Source organism: Falco biarmicus, chromosome 4, assembly GCF_023638135.1.
Source record: "Falco biarmicus isolate bFalBia1 chromosome 4, bFalBia1.pri, whole genome shotgun sequence".
Lineage (NCBI taxonomy): Eukaryota > Metazoa > Chordata > Aves > Falconiformes > Falconidae > Falco > Falco biarmicus.
Window position 1 is genome coordinate 85993002 of NC_079291.1, and position 18853 is coordinate 86011854.

General features: G+C 44.2%; 1 protein-coding gene across 3 annotated transcripts in view; it reads left to right on the forward strand.

Annotated features, from left to right (window-relative positions):
- The window catches only part of LMF1 (lipase maturation factor 1), a 206399-nt gene that overhangs the window by 17267 nt on the left and 170279 nt on the right, over positions 1–18853 (forward strand). The window contains exon 3 of one of the 3 annotated variants that reach the window (XM_056338286.1): positions 7963–7973. The exons of 1 other annotated variant lie outside the window; for it this stretch is intronic. In XM_056338286.1, coding sequence (XP_056194261.1) covers positions 7963–7973 — 11 coding nt within the window. Of the gene's footprint in view, positions 1–7962; positions 8031–18853 lie in introns of those variants that run through there. One more of the 3 variants, XM_056338288.1, reaches the window with a different exon arrangement.

Consider the following 18853-nt stretch of genomic DNA (forward strand, 5'->3'; position numbering starts at 1 on the left):
GCACTTCCTACTTGCATAGAAGAGAGAGAGCATATCGGTTTCAAAGAATGCTGTGAGCAGCCGTGAGCAGTTGATATGACATATTAATGAAAACAAAGATTAATACCATGTGACACTGTTGCCTTGCAGTACAACTGGGAACTAATGAGGCTAATGAGAACCATATTTTTGTTTGAGAGATTAAAATTTAATCATCGCTGATGTCAGAAATGAATAATTTAGCATTTCCCCCTGCAGCATGTGTAAGGTTTCCCTTCCCTGCCCTAGGCTGGCTTTTGGTTTAGCAGCAGTCCTTGAGAGGGGCCAGCCCCATGCCACCTACTCGCCTGGCATGGCTGGGAAGGAGGAGGGTGATGCCGTAGCTGGCTGGCCTTCCCTAGCCCCCGAGACCTGTAAATGTGCTCTGCAGTGTGAGGTTATTTGTCTTGGTTGAGGCAGTTGAGTTAAATACAGGTGTCAGTGGGTGGTATGCCATTAATTTAGGCTGATTTTTTTAAAGGGGCAAATAGAAGCAAAGAACACAGTTTCTTGTAGGATGCGCAGGGAGCCTTGAGTGTGCTCCTGCCCCATCTGCTCCAAAAAACGTGCATTAGACTGTAAGCGTGGAGAGGTCTGAAAAGGCAGGCAGAGATGAACCTGACTGAAGAAGCCAGGTCCAGCTATGTTGTACGTTTCAGAAGATCTGTGTGAGCTGGTGGTAGAAGAAGAGCTCCCAAAAGCTGTAAGGGCTGCCAAGGGATGCTTCAGTGGTGTCTCAGGATGCCCCGGCTCTGGTTGTTGCCTGCTTCTGTGAATACATTCCTGGAGAAGAACTGACCCACGGCAAGTCTAACTTGCCATTGAAACGCGATACGAAAAACAGGAGAAGGGGCTTTGGTAAAATGGTGTGCGGGGGTTTCTCGAGCAGCTGCAGCACAGAGATGGCAGCGTTACTGCTGGGGCTATTGATTCTGTAGCAAGTAATGCCGCTGAGATTAGTGTCATCTGAATAATGTGAATGCTTGTAGAAACGTAAATAAGTTTTAAAAGAGGGAAGTTAAAGAGGAGTTTAAATGTTCTACATTGGCTGCTTCCATGTATTGTTTTGACTTACTGTAATTACTGGCTTTGCCTTACTTAACAGTAGCATCTTTGGAGGATTTTTTTTGTTTTTAATCTGCTGTAAGATATCCAGAGGCCTATAAAAATTAATTCACCATATGTAGGAGAGGTGATGTCTTTGTCTACAGTAGAAACCAGCATTGTGCCGAGGGTCCCCTTAAGGTGTGTGCAGGGGCTGTAGCGTTACGTCCATACCGCAGTGGGTGTTGGGATGCTGGCTGCTGCTCCCATGACCATCGCATTGCTGGCCAGCACTCCTCCTGCCCCAGCACATGTTCCGACTGTTAAATATGCACTGTGGAATTGCCCTCTGACTCCTGGTTCATAACCTTTTATCACATTAATCCCAGTAATCGATTCTGTCTAAATATCGGGACTGGTACCTGTACATAGTATCAGGAAAGCACAGAAAGGCATTGGGGTGTGTCTGCTACTTTGCAGAAAGCCTGACAAAATGACCTAACGTCGTAGAGCATAATGCTTTGATAGCACAGCAGAAGGCACGTAGCGATATTCTTTCACCTCCTTCCTGCTTCCCCTAATTTGGTTTCACGGGAACACCATGTTAAAACGTCAGTGGCAACTGGAATGGGATATGGGTGAAGCTGTTGCACAGGGAGCTGTGTATACAGATGAGGAACACCACACCTTTTCCTGAGCACAAACAGTCTCTACCTTCCAATCATTTCTGCAGATCACAGCCAATAAGCAAATAAGAGCAAAGTAATTATCAGAAGATGATGTGGTTGGTGCCGTGGCTACGCAGTGACTGATGTACCACAGGGCTTTGCCAGAGACAAAGACAAATATTTTTTTAATTGCTTATTATCTGGCACATCTAATTGCCAGCTGTAGCCAGCATGTAGACTTGGGTATTGATTCCACAGCTGAAAGATTTAGGAAAAGAAAGAATAATGGCTTTTTCATGATTTTTTTGTTTTGTTTGTTTTTAAACTGTAACTTGCCAAATAGCTTCATGCACCCAGTCTGGTCCAGCACATGTTCATGTTATTGTACTCGTCTAACTTCTCAAGCAGCTGTGGTTGGAAAGAACGTTAATACAGTGATTGGTAGAGCTGAAAAGCAATCAGGGCTTAGGGAAGGGTCCAAGCCGTAGTGGGATCTGTGTTTACTAACTTCCCTAAGGGTCTTAATCCCAAAATTTATTCTTGAGAACAGTGTTTGCTAGCAGTGATGTGCCGGCTCATCTCCGGGCTGGGCTTACTGCACAACCAGAGTTGTTTGCAGGGCTGAGCCGTGTTACTGGAGAAATGTTCCAGGTCTGTCTGGGTGAACAGCAGCTGGAGAAGGGGGGGCAAGTGACTGCAAAAATAAGCGGGCTCTCTTGGGCAAAGGGTCTGGGGTAGAAAGTACGTGGAAACTTGCATTAGGGTAACTCATGTCTTTATGCACTTAGGGGAGAGGAAGTGATTGTGCTCTCACTGAAACCCGCAGCCTTGCTGCAGACCTCTTCATTTCATGGAGAATCGCACTGAGTCTGCAAAGTGGTTGGCAGTGGGGAGCCAGCCTTTGGAGAGAGATTAATTCATGCAATTAATGTATTTAAAAAAAATAAATCAAGGAATGGAATTACTGCAGTGCCATTTTCCTGGAATTTTACCTGCCAGCATGCTGGCAGCAGAAATAGAAAACCTTTCTGCTGCTGGTCCTGAAAAAGCAGGATCGCAGTACTCGTTTTGGGCTGCCTTGCTGTGCGTGCCCGCCTGCCGAAATGCTGTAGTGGGACTGACCTCTTGTTCTAGAGCTTGAATGTCTCCAAGCTGATGCTGACCCCTTTATTTTCATCAGTGTCTGTTTCCACTTGCAGTGTGCATGCTTTTCAAGTTTGTTTCTCCGAGGGAAATGCGGCGGTTGCAGCAGGTCGGGCAGCCTGGCGCGGCTCCTGCTGGGCTGCGGTGGGGCAAAGCGGGGCAGGGGAGCTGCGGTGCTGCTGCCGTCGCCTCCCTGCTGCTGCTGCCGTTCTCAGCAGCCAGCTTAAGGAGCAGCTCAGAGCAGGGTTACTGAGGCTGCCATTTCACCATCTGGTTTTGGCACTGGAAGGATTTCACCAAAGCAGACTTCACTTGAGTTTTGCGAATTCTGCAGTTGCATAAGCCAGGGTTTGCAATGATTTTTAGCTTTGGAAATGAGCATGGACAGAACAGTTGGTGAGTGCTGGGGCTTAGCTGGGTGATTCAAATTTGGTCTTTTAACCAAGCTTGGTTCCCTGCCTTGCAAGAGGAAAATAAAGTGGTGCTTCGATGGCTTGCTGCCTGGGAGCTGCCGCTTGCTCGGCTGCGGGCAGAGCCATGGTGCGGTGCCCGACCGCGTTGCGGCTGTGCAGGACGAGACATGGGTGTGAGCGCCCGGCGTTGCTCCAGGAGGGCGGCCGTCCCATTCCTTGTCCACTGCTTGGCTCCAGCTCTGCTCAGGCACCTTTCCCAGCACCATGTGCAAACTGTGGAGTAAGCCTTATCCTCAAGCACACTTTTTTTGTTTTGTTATCCCTGCTCCTTCCATTTAAATTGTGGATGTTGTAATTACAGAGCACAGAATCCCAGTTTTTAGAGATCTGTGACCACAATAAAGTGAATCCAGAAACCAGACGAGTGGTTTCATTTACTACCATTCTAGCTTATTTCCTCCCCCCACAACCGCTGTGCAATACTAAAGGCTTGGCAGCAACTGAAACCAGCTGTCAAAAATGTTTCTTACCCCCACGCTTTTACGTTAATGATGTTCTGAAATTAATGGTGCACTAGACTAATTCTGTCATCTCATTTTGATGGACTCTTGGTCTCTTGCAAGTGATGTTTGCCAACTGGCTGCTTTGTTTTGAAGCAGTGTGTGGAGGAAATAGATCCCCAGGTGCCAGGTACTGTACATATATATACACGTTGGAAAGATGTTTGTTTGTCCTAAATGTTCACAGCTTTAATTTAGTTGTTTGGTGAGCCACAACATATCAAGCTTTGAGGCACGTAAACCAGTAACTTTTAGGACCGTCGTGTGCAAGGCAGCAGTGAATGAGGTTTTCCACCTCTTGGAGCTGGGGAGGTGTCAGCCAGCATCTTGTGTCTTTGTCACGTTGCACTGGAAGTGGCTACAGCCCCATGCCAGGCAGAGAAGATGCACAAGCATCGGTGGTGGGGAAGAAAGTGGTAGTGAAAAGCTGAAGGAGCTGAATTTGATTAATTGAGAGAAAGGAAAGCAGGGAAAGGAGACGAAGATCTTCAGGTGCGTGAAAGCAGAAGAGAGGGTGGAAACTAGCTGTTCTCTGTATTTGCTGTCTCCACGTGGCTAGGACAAGGAGCTGTTGGTTTACGTGGTGGAAAGGAAAACACAGGTTAGACATAAGGAAAAGCCTTCTAAATGTACGCACGGAGGAACACTGGGCTGAATACCTGGAGAGGAAGGTGGAGTCTGTTACTGCTTAGACAGGTATCTGTCAGCGGTGATTCTCACAGTCAGACCTGTCTTGGGGCAGGTGGATTTTCCACGTTTGCTGTACTTCCATGATTTAGCCCTTTTGTTCTCCCCTCATACCATGCCTGGATTTACATCAGGCAGCTTATCCAGCTTTCCCTGTTACTGAAATTTTGGAAGGAAGCTCTTCGCTCTGCCAGTTGTGTGTCCATTTGATTGCGCGCTCTGGTCTGAGGCTGCTACCTTCTCCTGGGGAGGTGGTCCCCAGCTTCCCGGCTGGGTACCAGAGGGAAGACCAGTTAATGTCACATTTCCATCCTTCACAGGGAAGGGATACCTCACTGTAGAGCTTCTACCTGGTTTCCATTGCAGAGAGGTGCTGCTGTGGAAACCTTGTTACAGCAGATTTTGGAGCCACATCCTGATGGGGAATAGAAAACGTATCTGTACTACCCAAATACCTTTTCCCCCATCCTAAGTTACACAGCTGGGAGATTGAGAGAGATTCATAATGGAGATGGAAGGTGACATCTGGGTTCACTTTCCATAGAGGATGTTCTCCATGGAGAACAGTGAGAGGAGCTGTTAACACCATCTGCAGATTAGGGGTGAAGCAGGGAATTACCCTGCTTGTGGAAATCAGTTTTGTTAGAAGGGCCTTGTGGTGTTTGGCACTGCTGGGGTGTGAGTGGTGGGTAGGACTGGGTTTTTTTCTCCTTTTAGATCATAAATACAGATGTATTTTCCTAGTAAGCATCGATAGATGTAAAGATAACAGTTCCTGTCTATGTTCTAGTACTATTTCTTAATAGACTATTTAGAATTTTGTTGGTTTTTACAGATTTACAAGAGGAGTCCCTGTCCCAGACAACTGTTGCATTAAATAATCTGTGTAGCTATGGGGCAGGTGAGCAGAGAAGGAATATGAATTTGTTGGGCAAGTCTGGCCAATCTGTTTCTATTTGCTCAAGGAGGAGGAAAAGCAATCATTTTACATTTGCACACAGGAAAAAAAAAGCTGTTATACAGAAGAGGCGGTGTTTTTTGCTGCGTTGGTTTGGAAGCTCCCTGTTGGTTTGCAGAGTGGTGCCCGCGCACGGTTCGGAGATGTGGGGAGCTCTTGCAGAGCTGTGTCTTCAGCCCCAGCTCAGCTTCATGCCGCCTCCACCACAGGCACTGACAGCGGGAAGTGTTTTCTTCAGGAGTGATGTCATTTAATGTAGTTTAAACTGTGTTTTGCTATCGAATTTTGCTTTCGAGGAATATACTTGAGCTAGAATTAGTCAGTGTGACAATGTGGTGAAAACAATTTAATGCAAGTATCTGATGATGTTTATGATTACCAGCTGATACTTACAGTCTTTGTAAAGACTGTGATGTGAAGTTTGCCTCTGATGACAAGTCACGGCTAATTACTTTGTTTCTTCAACCAGAAAACAGAAGTGACATCACATTTTAATTTGATTTAGAAAATCTGAATGGAATATACTTTGAATCTTCAAAATTTCTGGTTTTGACAATGTGCAGATCAAAAGTTATTCTGTTGAAATTTGCCAAAAACCCCTAAACCTGCAGAATCAAATCCATGTTTTTACTTGTCGTTATCTGTCGGTAGTGTTTCACGTGCCAAGGCAGGCAGTAGGAAAAAAAATAAATTTACAAACACTTCTGTTTACTCTGTATAAGCAAGGAAGAGGACCTTGAAAAGGAAAATGGTAATTGGGTTCCAAACGTCAACCTGAAGTCTGCGGGAATTGGGTACCTGCCTGTTTGTACCTATTAAAAAAAAAAAAAAATCCCTGCAAGAAGCCCTGCTGCTTTTATGTATTTGGAGTGGGCCATTTGGTTTGGTTTCCTTGGCATTTGTATCGCAGGCTTCTTCAGAGAAATAAATTCACAAGTGTTTGCCTGTCATCACATGACAAGTTATGGGGCCTAGATTGATGTAATCAGCAACAGACACACGTCAGAAGACTTAATGTGGTTCAGAAGAATACAATATTTTATTAATTCCTCATTTTGTGTGTGTCTGTGTGTGTGTGTTTTAAATGAACCTCGGGGGGTTCTTAACTTCTGCCAAGAAATAAGAATAATTCCTACAAGTTTGTGTTTAACTGCACCACAACTGTGGTGGAGAATAGCAAAGTTAGGTTGCCCGTAATGACAGATATCTTTATAAAGAGCCACTTTTATTAAGAAAGTTAAAACTTACTGTGCATTTTAAAGTTATTGGTCTCTATACGTCAGTAGCCCTGGATGAAATTGTTGTTAAATATGTGGTAAAATATTTTTTAGGTTGATGGATTTTAGAACTATTCGAACTGCATGTGTATGAATATGAAATTTGCACACCTATTCAGCACATTTTCAGTAGGAGCAAATCTTTCTGAAAACTTTTAAAAGCCTAGGGCATTTTTTTGTTTTGGAGTTCTGATTTTTTTGTTTGTTTTGTTAGTGTAATACAATATGCTGCAGATACAAATAATAAAGCCCTAATTTGTGAATGAAGCCATAATGGGAGTAAACACAAGCTGTCTGTTGAAGAACAGAGTCTTAAAACTTGTTAACCTTTGGGTTTTACTTCTAATTGGAACTGATACTCTTAGAGAAAATCACTGTATTGTAGCTAAGGCTAAAGGTAATTTCAGTAAGACCAGTTAAAGAAGCAAGTTAAATGATGCACCAGATTGTGGCAAAAATTCACATGAAAATGATATAGTGAGTATCACTTTTCCTGAGATGCTGAGGGTGGATGAGCGTTAATGCACAGCCCTGAGCTGGCAGACGGCATGGGGGCAGACTTCTCTGTGCTCAAAAGGGGGAAAAAACCCCAATGAATAGTTTGTCACCGAGAAGTAACTTCGCTTTTTGACAGTGTGGGTTTTGTCAGCGCAGAAGTACGCGTTAAGCTTTATGTTTTTAATACGTTCAGTTGTTGCCTTCTGCCTGGGAAGTATTTAGCGTGCTTTGGAAACCATAAATGAGTAATTTTGCAGCGGAACCTGCTTAAGCTGTGCTATCATTTAGATCGCTTGCTCAGAGGAGTTTCTCAAGCCAGAGGGATGGTGGGGAGCAGCTCTTTGTGAAGCCCAGTGTCTGCTGTGATTGGGACTGTGCTGTCTCTTCTGGGTGTGCTGCTTTAGCATCTTTATTGAATGAAGGGTGGCCAATTGCTTGAAGTGCTAAATAACAGCTTCATTTGCCCAGAAATGAGGGAGTTTGCTGCTCTTGCATTTCCAGGTAGCAGCAATTTACCATTTAGTACCTTTGAGTTGCATGTTACGTGGTTCAGGCATGTCCCTGTACTCCTTGACAGGTATGTTTTGAAACTCAAAATGTGTAAAGTTTGAAATAAAACTAATATGAGACATAAGTTCCTGCAATTGATCAACTGAGATTTTAATTTTTTTGCTTTTTCTTCATTTTGTTTTGCAGGTATTCCTTTGGTAAGTGAATAAAAAAGAGAAAAAATCTGCAGTAGTAATTTATTGATGCATTTGTGGGTATGTAGCTTTTACATTACTCTAGCTTGTTTTCTCTATCTTTCTCTGTCAAATGTTTAAGATTTGTTTGTCTCCGTTCTCTGCCTTCACTGAATTTCCTTCCGCTCGTATGCCTTTAAGGAAAGGAAAACTCGTTTAATTTCTGTAAATCAGGATTGAAGGAGACTTGATGGAAGGGTGGTGTAAGTACCAACAGCATCATTTGGAGGGTGACATTAAGGATAAGTCGTTAAATAAGGCTGAGGCAACCAAGTGAAGCAAGGGCTGGCTGAAGGACATCCCCTGGGAGTGAACTGGTTCCTCCCAAATTCCAGTTCCTTTTCCACTGGTGATCTGTATGAATGTCAAGAGCCTCTTACTCATATCATCTGCTTTTCTGCTGGTTTGAGGTGCAGCTATTACTCCCTTGGGGGTCTGGAAGGTTGATTCATCCTTTGCACAGGTTGGAGGTTTTTTTCAGCATTAAGTACCGCAACCCACAGGCAGAGTCTAAATGGCAAGTTGGAAATCCTGGTAGAAAATGTTCCTCTCTGTGGGAATATTAGGAAAACTGGTAGTGTACTTCTGATTTTCTGGGAAGTGCTACCATGTCATGATGTCTTAAAGCAGACTATTTGGTCATGTCTTCTCATCCCTTCAGCCAGGTGCTCATGCTGTTGGATGGGTGGGTGGAGAAGGATGCTGTGTTGTCGTGTGGATGGAAAGGGGATTCGTATTCCCAAGTTGTCACTAGGCAGTCAGAAATTTGGCTACTCTAATAGAAGGGACAAGAATAGTTAAAGTCCGTTTGTGTCTGTGCATTATGGAGGCTTGCAAAAGGGATGACTGAGCAGGTCTCACCCTTCTCCTTCAGGGCATTGCATGTCTCCTTGTTTGCCAATGGATTGTTTTAATTAGTTGTAGGTGAACAAACTGTTCTAGTGTGTGTAGGATCTTGAGATGGTGCTTCTTCACCCAGTGGAGAAGCAGAGGAGCATGGAGAATTGTTTCCACTCTAGTGTGGTTTAGATAATACTTCCACATTGGATGTGGATATTTTAACCAGCTGGACTTCACAACGGGAATCCAGACCTTTGTTAGGTTAGTGAGGACACCCATCTTAGTTTTAACTTGAGTTACTCATCGTCTGTATGCGTTTTCCACTCTTACTGGGGGTTGTAGAAAACCTGCTTTTCGTAAGGGGTGTTTTATCTTTCTTTGGTCTTTCTTCATGTCCCAACTGGATAGCCACCCTATGAGGATTACTGAAGTCCTTTGTACGCAGTAGGGTCTCTCTCTTCCTTGTTTTTGGCTTAAGGGCTACTTCTGAATAAGATGAATGAGATGTAAATCTTGAATTAACTTTTGTTAGAATACAGGAAAACCACAATATTTTTGTTATAATATAGCTGAAACAACAACATTGTCATCCATTGCCGTAGAAGTATATTAAATATTGCTGAGCTCTGGAAGCCTTATTCTTTGGTAGCATCTACTTCAAAGCAAGATCTTAAAAAAAAAATTAAAAAAAAAAATATTCCTGGAGAGATCTTTGTAAATGCTGACTGTTTCCTATTCCCCTCCAGGAAGTGTGCTTTTTTTGATACATCTTAGGATGGATTTTTGGTAGCCTCTATTAAAACTGCAGGCTGTCCGTATGAATTTTAAAGAACTCCAGAGTCTGGAAATAACAACAAGCTGTTAGGCCAAATGGGATCAACTGGTATTGCCACAGGTTTTGCTCTTTGCTCTTATTCCTGTCAGGTAACAGTTATTAAAAACACTCCTCACTTCAGGGAATGAACTGTGAAACAGCCATGCAAGAGCTTTCACAGTGCAAAGCACCGGTCGCGTTGGACTATTTATCTTTGAAAGGTGAAGAGGTGCTTCACCATGCAAATCCTGGAGCGGGTGTCAGCCTCGGGGTTAGTGCTGTTCTGAAATTAGCCAAGCAGTAATAACTTCTCAGCTTTATTTATTGTTATTCGGGTATAAATTTGGCTTTAGACGTAGCGTGGTGGCAGTTTTACGTGGGGTCCCTCCCCGTGGATCGGCACAGCTCAGGCGTGGGAGGTTCCGTGCCGGCAAACAGGAGCTGGCCCCTTCTCCTCCCTGGTTTTGGCAGTGCAGCACTCTGGTTGCGTCCAGGGTATGCTGGATTGCTTTGGTTCTTCCTAGCTGAGCTGGGGCTGTGGAGAGTCTCAGGGATGGATGGAGGTGCTGCCTGTCCTGGGTGGAGCACACCTGCAGGGCCAGCGGCCAGGCTGCTCCTGGAGAGCTGAGATTTTGTGGCAGCTTTGTCCTCAGCCTAAATCTCCTTGAGTGCTGGTGTACCAAGGGCTTTCCTCTATGGCTCCTTCTGTTTGAGCCCCTTTCTAGGTGCCTTGGTGACCTGTGCATGCCACCACAAGCCAGCTGGCCTCGCTTAGCATCCTTGGTCCTGGCTCAGCTCCAGAAATGGCAGGTCTCCCTCTCTCTGCAGGTTGCAGCTGTGCTGGTGGGACTAGAAAGAAACCAGCAAGGTCAACTTGTTATTTTATCCTTCTTTAAAATTAAGGACATCTTTTCTCCTGGCTTAGAATGAGACCAAAGCTGCTTCAACAGATTTGTGGTGTTGACAGCTTTGCTGTTTCTGACCCTTTCTGAGCAAGGGTGTACTCCCCTAGAGCAGTAGTTCCTGATGGTGCTTCTGTATGAGATACCCCAAGGATGTGTTTTGTTTGTTGTTTTTTTTTTTCCAGTGGAAGTCTGATTTAATATAGTGATTTATTATCTCTGTTCCAACAGAGGCTTTGGAAAAGATGATGCTCTTTTACAGGCTTTCCCGTCCTCTTTCTTTGCTTCTGCCTTACTATTGTGTCAAGTAGCCTCAGATATTCAGAAGACGGTTTGATGGCCCCATGCCTGTCCTGAGATACTGGTCAAATGAGGTACCAAGTGGGGAGCTGAGCAGAGCTGCAGAAAAGCTGCAAAGATTGCATGAGTTGCAACAGATGACCACGTCTCTCTGTAGAGTAAAAATCCAGGTGTAGTGTGTGAAAATGATGTAACTGTCCGGGGAGAATCTGACTCCCCATTGTCACCTCCATAGCTGTCAGATATCTCTCGGAGCAGCAATCTGGATTCCCAGCAAGGAACATGCAGAAAAGACAGAAATGTGTCTGTTTACCTTTTGGCTATCAATGGGGTCATTAAATAGAAAGGGTTGAGAAGCAGCTGATCTTATTTGACTCTTGATGCACAAAACTGCCCTATTTGGAGCCAAAGCAAATGTTTCCTTAGGGATTGTTCCAGAGAGCCTTGCTTCTGCACTCTTTGCAGGCCAACTGTATGGCTAGAATTAGAAGCCTCTTTTAAGTCAGAGCTTTTTTTTTCCTCTTACAGTAAACTTTCTGGCTAACTTTGGTATGGAGAGAAGACAATCACTAAAGGTTGAATTAAACTCCTAGGTTTTTTCCCCATTACCTGTAAACATGGAGTAAGCAAATAACTTAGTTCATACCCATGCCTGCCCCCGGATTCTATATTGCATCTATTATCTCAGAATTTAAGATAGTATGTTATGATTAGAAGTAGAATAAAAAGTTGAGAGCCGAGTGTATGTAATTCTCCATTACTTGTTAAATCCTCACTCTTTACTTCAATGCAAATTGTTCCAAGGAGGATTTTCTTTTAAAAGGTCTTCAGGGATCTTGAATTTTAGATGTGCATTGACATAAAATTAAATGTTAGAGTGCACAGCTGGGGTTCTGGCTTTTGCTATGCAAGATGGAGATGTTTCTCCTTTGTGAGTGCATGTTTCCAAGGAAGGGGTGAAGTTTTCACATTAGTTGCACTACACTAGTGACAGCACCGTGGTCAGGGAATGAAATGAGAGTAAGATGAAATGGCTGAGGTCAGACTTCACTAGTACAGGTCCAAAGCTTAGCTTAGAACTGTACTGAGATGGGGCTGTGTCTTAGCTGAACTGTGTGCGGAGCTAACCCGTTGATTCCTGCAGACCCATCTGCAGTATCTGCGTGGTGGGTGTGAGGTCGCACAAGCGCAAGAGGATTCGCTGGCAGAGGTTTTCTTTCTTGCGTGGCAGCACAAAAGTATCATGCTAGCGCTTGGTGGCACTTGTTACTCCAGTAGCTCACTGGAGAGATGCCACGTGGGAGAGACACTGGCAGCAGGACGTTGGAGGATGGGTTGGTCTGTCTTATTCCCGGAGAACTTTGTACTGTTCACAGTAGGAGACCATGGAGCTGCGGCATGAGCGTCCCAGCAAGCCCCTGGGAATCGCTGCGGGGTTGAACACCCAGATGGCCATAGGCTGTTATTTATTCATCCTTCCCCCATGCTGAGATGGGAGGGACGGGGCTGCTTACCAACTGTTCCAGTTCCTAGCTAATATTGTGATCTGCTGTTCCTATTTCTTGAGTAAGAGTGGGAAACTTTTCTCTCTGTCTTATTAAATCTATTTTTCAAGCTGTCACTTAACCAGGTCTAGTGACAGAGTCGGATGTTTATGTGGCCCTGGACACTTGAACTCTGGTGTTTTCAATCACAACAGCACCTTTTGCCAGCCGTTCTGAATTAAATACTCCTCGTGACCTTTTACCCTCGCCGCTCTTAAATTCATGCTTTAAAAACAGCTTAATGAGGGGTTTACTGGCCCAATTGGAAGTTTTTATTAAAACCTATTAGTGTGCTAGAGTAGCCTGCCTGAAGGAAACGATTAGCCCAAAGCAACTAAACTTGGAGCTGGCCCCTAGCCACACCAGGTTTTCTCTAAACTGTTTCCAGACCCACGTTAACCCTAACACTGCAGCTTGCATGGTATTCATATCCTCTGCTTTAATTTATAGCTTGTCTGATTCTCTCCCCAGCCTTTCTCCATGTTCACGAAAGCATTTTGTTTTAATGTAATTAGACCTGCATTAAAGGGCAACATGCCTTCATTCAGGCCTGACTCGTTTGAGAACCTCAATTAAGTGGAATTGTTCCTCCAAAGTCCTCTGCTGATGCCACCTGAGGTGTGGAGCCCATTTGGACAAAGCCACGATGCTCCCAGGGTCCTGGTTAAGCTTCCTGTGAGGAGCGTCCCAGCACTGAGTGATGCAGCTGCATTGGTGGAACACCCCGGGGTCTGAAATGAAGCTGTGTTATCTGGAGGACACAGACCTTGGAATAATGTGTGGGAGCTGCAGGGTGGAAATCCCATCTGCCTTCTGCTGCTAACTTCCAGTTGGGTCTTAGCCTGTTTGCTCTACTTGTGGTTTGTATTCAAAACTGGGCCAGTGGTTCTTGCCCATCTTAAAAACTTTACAGTGCTACTAGTGCTACTGAAGCCCTGTAGCCATCTTCTTTGTGTTCTTGTACTCACGTCTCCATGCAGCTGAGAAAAGCAGGCCAGAGCTCCTATTTCTTAAGGAAATTGCTGTAGTAAGTCCAGTGCCCCAAAAGTGCTGAGCAACTACAGTCTTTGTATGTATTCCCTCCCCTTCCATGTGGCTGGCTGCTTGTCCAGGCTTCCTGCAATGTCTCCTTCTGAAACCGCGAGGTCTTTGGAGAAGGGACTTCCATTTCTTTTTTTATATGTGTGTATATAGACATTACTTATTTTTATATTTTTGGTACAGTAGCTTGCCTCTTGGTAGATGTCTGCAACTGCTGAACTGAAGGCATGAAATAATACAGAACGTGTAAGCTGTATTTAATGTTTTGCTGGTGTTCTTTGTTGTCTGGCTGCTGAAATGTGTTAATGGTACGTGCCCAAAGTAACAATACATCACCCAGGGAGTCGCTGCTGTATGCAGTGAAGGCACTCGTCGAGCTTTATGTTTTTCGTTGCTAACCTGTAATCGGGGAAGGCAAGCTGAAGAGTGAGACATGGACTCTCACTTGAAGACCTTGTTTTAGTCTGGAAAGAGGCCAGATTTCCTCCATAATAAGATTACAGATAGTAAATATCAAAATTAATAGAAAAAAACCCAGGGAATTGCCCATATACCAGCTAGACTGCTGTCTAAGTGACAAAGGTTTAAGTTCAGGGATACAGTCCGAGCATCATAAAGCAAAAACAAAGAACAAATCAAAAACCAACTGGTCCCTTGCCACACCATGCATATCCTGAATGTCACCTCCTGTCTCTATTTTTCCTGCCGTATGGATGCACCAGCCTTGGGAGGTACCTTTTAAAAAGAATGTTTAAGGAAAAAACTGCTATTAAAGTTATTACTCTAAAGTAGTGCCTTTGATTGCGGCAATTATGCAGATGATTTTAAGGGATAAAATACTTCTTAACAAGGACTGATGTAAATGGTGGTGCTGGAATGAGCACGTAACTTCTTCAAACAAGATCTTTCCATACAAGTAATTTTCTTTTAGCCATTTGCCATGTTGCCTGGATGTCGACCTGTGTAAATGATGACCGGCCTGCGGATGTGATTTTATTTTCTCTTAATACAGGAATGTAAGTGGGTGGAATGGGAACGCTGGTCTTGCAGAAACTGGGAAACCCTTTCCCTAAGCAAATTGTTTCTCCACAGCTCTTGTGACTGACTTTTGTCCTGGCCTTAATAAAAAGGAAACAAACAAAAATGCTTTTTGCAGCCAGAGATTGTCCTCAGAAAAAGGCGAGTTGGTCTGGGTGACTAGCAAGAGTGGAGGTCTCCTTGACTAAGGCTCTCAACTTAATGTGTTGCCAGAGTTAAGTTAAATGAAATTTCCTCCAATATTAGTTTTAAAGCAGAGAAGTTGGATCCTTGTCTCCCATAGCTTGGAAAAACATTGACCACAATTAGAAGGCAAGCATCTGTTGTCGGTGTGGCTGAGAGACTTAGCTCCTATTTCAGTCTGTGGTGCTTAAACTAAGCTTTTAGCTCCTGGTGGAGCAGAAATGCAGGGCTGCACGGTGCGTGGCATCGGTTATGGGGAGGTTTACTGTTTCAGTTCAGATAATTCACAAAAGGTGTCGATGGGCAGTCAGTGCCTTGGCTTAGGACTAAGTCAGGGATGTTCTTCCCATATTATGGATTTGTTGTTGTTGGCCCTCCTGGCAGCTGGCATGTAACAGCATAAAAGCCAAAAGTCTTTGTAAAGTCATTACAGCGAGTGGTGTGGAGGTATGGCGTGGCAGGGTGCCCACGTGTGATGTGAGTGGCGTTTGTGCTCTGCGAGGTATCTGAACTGCTGCATCCCTTTGAAAGCTCGGCATGAAAGGTATGGTGGAAATACAAACGGAGCGTGTGAGTGTTTTAATTAGTGATGTGTCTAGTATGCCTGAAAACTGGTGCTGTGGGGAAAAAGCTACCGGAATTGAAGATGTAACAGCAAAAAAAAAAAAAAAAAGTGGTCTTGAAGGTCTGGTGGCATAGATGTCATGTACGGGTCTTGGGATACAGTGGATTGCAGGGTATTTTGTTCAGCATGGGCTTCAAAAGCGGGCACAGCCTGCATGGGGATGCAGAAGCCTCTGCCTTTGCCAGCAGCAGCGCCAGGCAGCCCCGTTGTTCGAGCAGCACTGGGCTCGCACGCGAGTGCTGTGTCTCTGGTGAGCACTTGGATGCTATCACACAGATGAAGCTGCGATGCCCAGTGTGGCTAGAGCAGGTGTAGTAATTTGCAATTATAATTATAGCTTCTGGTTTTGCAAATCTGTGTGCAAATAACACGGGTATTGTATCGAAAGCTTCATAACCTCCGCATTTTCTCCTGAAATGCATTTTCCCCTTCTGGGTGCTTTTCCTCCTTTATAAGGGAAGGATTTAATGTGCTTATTGCAATGGTATTAATGTCTGCTAAGGTTTTTATCCTTTTAACAAGATTCTAATGAGGGAAAATACGTGTATTTTAGACCTGGGCATCTTTGTAGAACAACAATGCAGTTTGATTAACTTCAGTTGCTCTAAGTATGTAGGAGTGCACATCTTCCCAGATATACCTGAACAGTTTGGTACTGGCACTGAGTTCACCTGCGTGCATTATAAAGCCAGCACTTGTTCTCCTTATCTTGCATTAGCGTCTCTGTTATCTGCTATCCTGAGCTTGCATTGGGTTTGTGTTAAGCCATTCCCTTAAACTTGTGACTTTCTGCAGTGTTCCCAGTTGCAGCTTCCTGTACAAAAGCAAAAACAAGACTAGGGTTAATAAAAGTGCCAGCTCTCTTCTTTGAAATAAAATTAAAAATCTTTATAGTAACCTTTTCGTAGAGAGGTGTATCTGAACAAAAATTGGCTCTCATCATGCTCGAATTTTTGAGGAGGATTTGACTTATGTCCAGCCATCCCAGCTTGGACTAATTGCTACTTGTTTGTATATAAAAAAGAAGGCATTTATTTTGCCAAAGAAAAATGCTTGTTCCAAACTCACTGTAGGCAAGGGGAATGCTGCCCACGACCAAAAGGCTGCCACCACTTTGGGGTTTAGCACTGCCTAATAATGCAGAGGGACAGTGCGCGGTGCGAGAGGGTAACCTGAGCACCGCAGCTGCCTCTTTGGGGGCGTTTAGGGAGGTGAGATGTAATTATCCAGTTGGAGTGTGGCCGGGAGAGGTTGATTCATTTCCCCACTCCTTCAGAAAAGCTTGTGGGAATGTTAATGATCCCAGCGATGAGATCCTCGGTTTGTGCATCATTCCGCAAAGCGGTGCTCCACCTGCCCATCCCTGCTGTAATGCTGGCTGTGCTTGGCACCAAGGACTGGTCCAGCTGGGAGGAGGGATGGGCGAGGCTGCCATCTGCAGAGTCATCACCTGTGTCCCACAGACTGGTTTTCAAAGGGTAACCAGGCAGGTATGACCACTCTGACCTTGCCCAGGTTGTGGGTTAGCAGGAGCTTGCAGCACTTGTACTAAATGATGGGAGTTGTTACTTCTCCCTCTTTTGGTTGTTCCTATTTAATTGCACAAAAGCATGAATTTCTCTCTGCAAAACTGGAGCCAAGTCTTTCAGCAAAGCTAACCTCATAAAATAGCCATAAAAAATATTCCTGTACATACTGTACTTTGTGATTATTTTTCCCTTCTGCTCTGTTTTTAAAAACAAAATGCAGACAACTGTTTGAAATAGGATTTTGTTAAGCGTTTAGGCAATTGCGGAGGGCATCAGCTTTGTTTTATGTCCTCGCCTCATTTGTGGGTTACTGCTGGTTTTCTGCTTCTGAGTAACACAGTCTTTGTAGCTGTAGTGCTCACCTATGTGCCACCGTGTCTGAAGGATCTTGAACATGCTGCTGTGAGCTGCTGAGCAGGAATAATGACACTCTTGTTGCCCCCGCAATATTTGCGAGTTGTCACAAATGCCACGAGTCAGCATAGCCCAGGCATAGTCCACCTCCTTGTTTTTACCTTTTAGTAAGCAATCAGTTCTACTGAGGGTGTCTTGCAAGGCAGAAGGCCAACATAAAAGCATAATGCACCCCAAAAGTGGGAGATAGGTAGTAAAGGTTTTGCTGATTTTTAGTGAGAAAGACAAGTTGGGGAGAATCCACTGAAAACAATGAATTAGCTCCATGGCAGTGTTGGCTTCAGCAGGCTGACACTTCTCAGCAAGGTGCTATTTAAATTCATTGTGATATCGCCAGGCTTTTGATGGAAGGAGGATGGGAGATGGACAGAGCTGTCTTCAAGGCATGCTTCGATCAAAAGTTCAAGTCTGGCATGGGAGAACATGTTTTATTTTTATTTTTCTATTTTTCTGAAGTTAAATAAACCTTGATGTGCAGAATAACCCCTGAATAATAACAATAAACTGAAGGACATCCAAGGAACTGCTGGCATTTTTATTTTCCATTACCCACACTGTCATTTCTAACGTGCATCTGATTTATCTATGTCTGGTTAACCATTCAAATGCCCTTTTCCTGACCTGATATATATCACATAAAAGTTTTATGGCAGTAATTTATAGAGGATGATTACAGCTCTGAACGTAAAGTTTTAGAGCATCGTTCTTCTTGGGGATGGTGGGTCTTGTTGGGTGTTTCTGAGGTATATGGTAGAATTACAAATTAAAGGGTTGAGGTCTTGGGACTTGGCATCTCTGGGCACCAAAAGGAAGTCATGTATGGAGCTCTGAGGAAGGTCGATGAGAGTATGGGCTCTTTTTAAGGAATCCAGCTCTATCCCTCCTTTATTCTTGTTTTGCTCTGGGGTGTGGAAGTTTGAGTAGAAGTCCATAGATTTTTGGATGCTTTCCATCAGGAATGTTTGACGAGCAGAAATGCACTGCAGTTTGGGTCAGGTTAAATGCTCTAGATCTTCTGTCTTTTTTTAATCAGTCATAGGATTTAAAAAGCTCTTTGTCTGGAGAATCATCAGCAGACCTGTACCGTCCCCTGAATGTGTCTGTGCAAAATCCCAGCTGCTCAAACGCAGATGTGGAGGGAGCGGTAACAGCATTGCAATGCAAATGGCATTTTGGAACGAGGAAGAACACTTTAGTATTCCTGCCCATTTGTATCTGGTACTAACTTTTCTTGGCCGTGCCTTAAAAAACAGCATTAATCCATTGACGACCAATAAATTAAAGGGCTGGTTTCAGGACACGTACGCTAGTGTGCTCTCATCTATTCTTATTGTCGTCTTTTTCTTGCTGGGAGGAGGAGGAGTGGTGTGGTTTTGTGGGTTTTGGGTTTTTTTTCCCCCTCCTTCTTTTAAGTTGTCGTCTTAAGGGTATTTATTAGACTGTTCGATGCTACTGAGGGCTAAAGAGGTTAATGTATTTATGCTGGCAGAGTCCCTTTTTGAACCCCGTGCATTTCTTCTCAAGTCTATATTTTGAAGTTTATTGCATTTTCTGTGTTCATTCCACATATAAAGACTGGTAGAAGTACTGGCGTTGGGTAATGGAGTGAGAGCC